Consider the following 7,500-nt stretch of genomic DNA (forward strand, 5'->3'; position numbering starts at 1 on the left):
GTTACAAGTTCGAACATCCTTAGAAATTTAACAGCAAGGACTTGGACTGAAGTTCCTCAATTAGGCTATCGATATAATTACTAGAGCTGTGTTAGTACTACTTTCAAAATCAGTTTGAAATTTATGGTTTAAAATAAAAATCAAATAATTAATAATATATGGTGTTTTACTTCATACTTTAATGATGTAGGACATGAAGATGAAATAATTTGACAAAATTTAATATCAGAACCTTCTAATATGCTAATCGATCGATATTCCATAAATCTCGGTAGCAAAGCGATAAGCTCCCACATCTCTTATTCGCTTTTAATGCCAGTTTGCTTCTCTCGAGCCGCGAGTTCTTTGGAAAAGTGAAGTCACAATATCGCATTTGGATTTTACATCTAATCAAAAAGCTTACAATATAAGGCAGTATTGAACTTGATCAATAACTTTAATTGTATTCGGCCCTTTTAAATTCGTGCCCATATGCATCTGAGAGTTAATTCAAACTTCTTCAGAGATTATAGTGATGAAAATGAGGTGAAATGAACCTTCCTCCATTCAACCCTACTATCATCTACTACAATAGATTGAGTAATTTAAAAGATAGTATATTTTATTGCAAGGATTTTAGCCAATCGAGTTGTTACATCAAGCCTCCTCACCAAATAGTTGCCAGTTCCTTGACACTCACCGGCATTAAAAAGGAGGACAATTAAATCGATTAAACCCTCCTTTGACATAATGAAATAGTGTACTTTTCATAAAAATCATCATTATTATCGTTTGAAATATAGCATCCTCCAAGTTTGTAATTTTTTTCTCTCTTGTATAGTGTTGTGTGGACGCCCCCATACGATGAAGTAGGCTAGCCCAATACGTAGATATGGTGGAAGAAGCCAAGACATCAGAGAGCAGAGAGTAGCGGTGAGAGCAGAGTTGAGTAGAGTCATCCGAACGTGCGACATAACATATATATTTCTTTACTACCCACAAGGGGATAAACATAGAGGGGACAAACAAGGACAGACAAAGGAATTAAGTCGATTACATCGACCCCAGTGCGTAACTGGTACTTAATTTATCGACCCCGAAAGGATGAAAGGCAAAGTCAACCTCATTATGTGTACATTACTATTACCGATTGACTATCAGCCAGTCAAGCAGCATTCTTTGTTTCTATTCTTATTTTCGCTTTTAATGTATATTTAATTGTAATTCATACTCAATATTATTCTCCTGCAATTTTTTTCAAAATGTAAATAAACTTGACATATACCTATCATTTCATATAATTCACTTTCATTTATTTACCATGCTCTATGATGTTTTACGTAATATATTATATAATAAATTTAAACACTTATAACCAATTGCATATGAATATACAGTACCTGACATAACTACGATGGAATTTTAACAGGTAAGTACTGTAAAATTATAACCATAAATTAAATTTTTAATGGAACACAGCATACTTCTAGCCATCATAAATGAATACTAAGTGGATGGAAGCACTCCGTCGGTTACGACGACGAGGGTTCCGGTTGATCCGAATCAACGGAACAGCCTGCTCGTGAAATTAACGTGTAAGTGGCTGAGCACTCCACAGACACGTGTACCCTTAACGTAGTTCTCGGGGATATTCAGCGTGACACAGAGAGTGACAAGGCCGGCCCTTTGAAATACAGGTACAACAGAAACAGGAAGTAAGAATGAGAGAAAGTTGTGGTGAAAGAGTACAGTAGGGATCACCACCATCCCCTGTCGGAGCCTCGTGGAGCTTTAGGTGTTTTCGCTCAATAAACACTCACAACGCCCGGTCTGGGAATCGAAACCGCGATCCTACGGCCGCGAGTCCGCTGCCCTAACTACTGGGCCATTGCGCCTCCACGAATGCTAAGTACGCGGAGCAAGAAATAAAAGCTTAGTCAATGAGGAAACTCTTTGATACCGAAAATTAAATGCAGGATAATCAAAGCTTCACTTACCAGAAATTATGTTGTAATCAATTCTCTTTTGAGTATTTAACTCAGATGGCGTTTGTACAAGACGTCCAAATATTAGTCTGTGATTGCAAGCTTCAACTCTGTAATCCATTGTATCAGGTTCGTCGAAGCAATATTTCTCGTATGACAAATTTGTTTTCTGTTGACAATTTTTTTCACCACTAAGGGTTTCTATATTAGAGTCAATTATTAGAGTTACCGTTGTATGGGCCTTATGGTTCTTTAGTCCATGCCTTAGTGAGGCGAGAACGGTCAACCGCAAAGAACACTCTACACCTGTGAAAAGGTTAAGTAATAATAACATGAAGTAGAAATATAAAACCAGAAATAATAATAATAATAATAATAATAATAAAATAATAATAATATAATAATAATAATAATAATAATAATAATAATAATAATAGCAACAACAACAACAATAAAGATTTTTAATATAACCTAAAAATCTTGGGAGAGATTTTTTAGGTCGACCTAAATAATTGACTGTTATTTTTTCTATCGAAAAAGGACTTCACAAAAATGTGCATAACAAGTTTACACCAGTATTCTACAGTTTCTGGCCATAAAAAAAAAAACATAATAATAGTTTCTATCATTGGCATAAAAACAAATCTTTTGGGTCAGAGAACAGTCAAATAAATCCATCTCAAAGCCTATCTAATCTTGACCCCAAAAAGGATGAAAGGCAAAGTAAAAAGCGTTCTTGATCTGGACTTACAAAGAAATGGAGCATATCTAAATAATGCAAGTTATGCACTGGCAATCCAGTGATCCATCACCTTGTGTGTTGTCTCCTGTTTTTTTATAAAATTCCATGGTTCGTTAGCATTTTTAGCTATTTACATGCTCAATTTGTTGTCGTTGATGAGGCTTAAGTTTGCTTAAAACAACAAAAAACATTGCAATAAAAACTTCTGTGTATGAAACCATGCCTATATATTAAAACAAGATGATGATGTTGATGATGGTGGTTGTGGTAGTGGTGGTCGTGGAGGTTGTTGTTGTTGTTATTGTTGTTGTTGTTGGTGGTGGTGGTGGTGGTGGCGGTGGTGGTGGTGGTGGTGTTGGTGGTGGCGGTGGCGGTGGTGGTGGTGGTGGTGTGGTGGTGGTGGTGGTGGCGGCGGCGGTGGTGGTGGAGGTGGTGGTGGTGGTGGTGACGACGGCAGCTGATGGAAGACAACAGTGACGATGGATGATGACGATGACATTGACAGCGGCTGTGGGACGGTGACAGCGTTTGCAGCGTTAACGGTGGTGATGGCGATGGCGGCGGCAATGATGATGATGATGATAATGAGGAGGAGGAGGAAAAAGAAGAAGAAGAAGGAGAAGAAGAAGAAGAAGAAGGAGGAGGAGGAGGAGGAGGAGGAGAAGAAGAAGAGAAGAAGAAGAAGAAGAAGAAAAGAAGAAGAAGAAGAAGAAGAAGAAGAAGAAGAAGAAGAAGAAGAAGAAGAAGAAAACTAACTTGAAATGAAATGTATGAGAAGAAAATACGATTGTTACAGTTCTACTCGATTTCCATATTGTTGTCTGAAGAAATATTATAAAAGTAAGGCGTTAAAGAACGCCATTAAAATAGGCAAGTTTATAAATCAATGAGATTTCAAAGTAGAAACTGCTAAATTAACCAGACTTGCCACATTAAAATTCTAAAGTCATCATGAATAAACGACAATTTTTTAAAGGTTATCGTCAATTATTCAAGATAAATGGCTCAGCTAATTTACTCTGGCACTGTTTTCTATCTTGGAGAGATGGAAGCTAAATGCTTCGATTCAACAAAATTTGAAATCGAACTCAATCACAAACATAAAAACTGAATTCGTAAAAGAGGAGAAATACGAAATGTAATGCGGTTTTTAGTTACGACCGATTTCATTCTGAGCTCGAATCTCGTCAATATCAATTCTGTCCTTCATTTTGTCCAGTAGTCATCTGAATCTACTTTTCTTTCTTTCGATGAAAGGCTACGCAAGGACCTCGAAAACGAATAAATGATTTCAATTTCTTTCTGAGTAACATCAAAATTATGTATCAAAACAAAAAGGCGAATGAAGTATGCATACTCTCTCTTTTACTCTTTTACTTGCTTCAGTCATTTGACTGCGGCCATGCTGGAGCACCGCCTTTAATCGAGCTTATTCTTTTGTAAGCCCAGTACTTATTCTATCGGTCTCTTTTGCCGAACCGCTAAGTAACGGAGACATAAACACACTCACACAAACACACACACGCATATATATATATACATATATACGACGGACTTCTTTCAGTTGACGTCTACCAAATCCACTCACAAGGCTTTGGTCGGCCCGAGGCTATAGTAGAAGACACTTGCCCAAGGTGCCACGCAGTGGGACTGAACCCGGAACCATGTGGCTGGTAAACAAGCTACTTACCACACAGCCACTCGTGCAGAATATTTTTTTTAATGCATTATCGTGCAGTTTATTGGTATAAAAAATAAACATTGAAACAATTAACGCCATTGCTACGAACTTGAATTAACATGAACGTCAACAACCGTGTCCAGCTTTTAATCCCTAATAGTTTCCGATTTTATATTGACATATATAGGAGTATATATGCATGTATGACAAATGGATACTTAGACAGAGAAGGAGAGAGAGAGAGAGGAGGGGAGAGTGAGGAGAGTAGAGGTGGAGAGACAATATTGATTAATTAATACATTTTCAACCTCCTCTGGTCATGATTGATCATGTCTTTTAGCACCCAGAAAAATTACTGGCCTGGACTAGGGTGTCCTTCTGCCTGTGTTGTGCATGTAAGACTAACAGTTTACAACCCATGGAAGTTTTCCCTCTTCACGCTGCCGATAATGTCCATAGGAAACCATATGTATACATATATGTATGTATGTATATATGTATGAATATATGTGTGTATATGAAGAATAGATAGTAAGAAAGAAAATCATAGAGACAGCATTGTTTAAGCTATTTATTTAGTTTTCACTATATATACGTATGCTTGTGTGTATGCATGCTTGTGTGTATATATATATACACACACATGTATGTATGTTTGTGTGTGTATATATATTTATACATACACACTTACATGTATACAACATATTCTCCTAAACACACGTATATATATATATATATATATATATATATATATATATATATAGGTATGTTTGTATATATATCATAATTATAAAACTCACCTATTTACTATACGTATAAATATGTGATGATACAAGTTTACTGTAGTAAATGAATTTTATACATGTTTCTGATAAGTCAACTTTCGAAAGTATCAATATAATGATACGGCTTAAGTTGTATATATTATATGATAATGTAGCAATACTCTTGATTACGAAACTCGATGAAACAATTGTAAATTTATGTAATAGAACGACTTGCTCTCTCCACTCTCCTTGTTAATAATTATATACATGTATATATATATATATATATATATATATATATATATATATATATATATATATATATTCATATATATATACACACACACACACACACACACATATATATATATATATATATATATATTATATATATATATATATATATTATGTCTGTATATTCCGTCTCTATAGAAAATTAAGATGAAGACGTAGCTATGCCTTTATATTAAAAATGACAGACATATGAAGTATTTAAAAACCTTTTGCTTTGGATTTGGTGGGGAAATAATGTTATTTTCTGTAACATAACAATATTTAATTATCATTTTCAAGAACATTCAAGTACATGGGCATACTAGTATGATACATACATACACACAGACTCGCGTGTGCATGTGTATGTGTGTATTTATGTATGTGTGCGTGTATGTAGGTGATTTGTATACATACATAATTTGTGTATATGTTGAAAGCTTTTCTAAACTTCGCCGGTTTTTGTCTTGAGAAAGTATCACTTACAGGCATGTAGTGTTAAAAAAAAAGAGAGCAGCAGCAGGCGGAGGTCGCCCTTCCCATAACTGACAATATTTGTATTGATTAGTATTTAGCCATTTTATTCGTTTCAGTACATATTTTGTTTAGATCCCGTTTTTGTTTACTTTTAAAATCAGTTCCGGTTTCACATCCGTCATAAGTGCATTGCTATTTCTTTTGTACAGTACACAGATAGATAGAGGAGGATGTAAATAAAATATTAAAAGAAAAATATTTCGATGATACACTAGATAGTGTTTATGAAGGACATTATATTTAACTATTTAAACATATCTATTCATAGCAAGGAAAGTACATATGTCTCGCACACGCGCACACACATAAGGTATAGATAGATAGATAGATAGATAGATAGATAGATAGATAGATAGATAGATAGATAGATAGATAGATAGATAAATAGATAGATAGACAGATAGACAGATAGATAGATAGATAGATAGATAGATAGATAGATAGATAGATAGATAGATAGATAGATAGATAGATGCATATGTATTTATATATGTATAAAGATAGTGTGCGCGTGAGATGTGTATGTGTGTGTGCGTGTGTGTGTTTTGTTGGATAGATAGATTGATAGATAGATTTGTGCTTTTCCGTTTCTTTCATAAATAGTAATATTTCTGATTATATTTCCTACTGGCTGAAATTAATCAACGTTACAAGAGGTATAAGTTAATATATATTGCTCGTCCAGTGTTTATTCTTCTTTTTCTTATTTTCCTGTTTTTATTTTAGGTCAAGAAGAAAGCTATTCTCCATAACCTGTGACAGGGCCTTGAGATTACTGTGAGAAAAGAATGTATCTACAAACCGGAAACCCATCCTGAAAGCTTGCTACAGAGTGGACTCCGTTAATGTGCCATTAGACTCCTAAGGTGCCATTAGACATTAAACAAGTCTAACACTCAAACAGGGGAGGGTGGTATTTGAATTCAGAGCACAAGGGACGGGAATAACCACAACTAGGTATCCAGCCCGATGTTCATGCAGTTTCGCCAATTCACTTCTTTAGATTTGTTCTTTTTTACCGACCTCGAAAGGATGAAAAAAACTTGTCTTCGATGGAACTTGAATTCGGAATGTAAAGAATCGGGTGTAAACACCACGACGTATTCTGTTCGACGCTCTAAAAACACTTCTAATTCTTTTTATTACACTAATTGTTTAATACCGTCTCTCTAAGAAAACGTAAAATAAGCCGTACCATTAACAATACATTTGCCATCTATGAAATACTTTCTTGTTGGTTTATAGAAGTGGGATGCATTTCTTAATGATACCTATTAACTTCTTGATGATATTGACCGAGAAGTATTTAATGCCTTTGTCAGTAACCGAGCACAGAGCCTAAAGGCTAAACTCTCTTCTACAGTTTTCCTAATTTACTTCCACCTGCCAAAACCTGTGTGCTCTTGTCTCATTTCATTAAAGGATAACACGCGTGGGTGTCCATATAAATTAAACGAAACTAGCATTATTAACAAACCTAATTAGCATCAATCTTTTTCCAAATAACTCAGAAACATAACCAATTTCTAAACCATT

At 35.0% G+C, this 7,500-nt stretch overlaps 1 protein-coding gene across 5 annotated transcripts in view; it reads right to left on the reverse strand.

The window, feature by feature from the left end:
- The window catches only part of LOC115227037 (proto-oncogene tyrosine-protein kinase receptor Ret), a 230,474-nt gene that overhangs the window by 166,425 nt on the left and 56,549 nt on the right, over window positions 1-7,500 (reverse strand). For all 5 annotated transcript variants that reach the window (XM_036500581.1, XM_036500577.1, XM_036500580.1 and 2 more), the window contains one exon: window positions 1,977-2,270. In XM_036500581.1, the coding sequence (XP_036356474.1) occupies window positions 1,977-2,270 (294 nt within the window). The remainder of the gene's footprint in view (window positions 1-1,976; window positions 2,271-7,500) is intronic.

This window comes from Octopus sinensis, linkage group LG2, assembly GCF_006345805.1.
Source record: "Octopus sinensis linkage group LG2, ASM634580v1, whole genome shotgun sequence".
Lineage (NCBI taxonomy): Eukaryota > Metazoa > Mollusca > Cephalopoda > Octopoda > Octopodidae > Octopus > Octopus sinensis.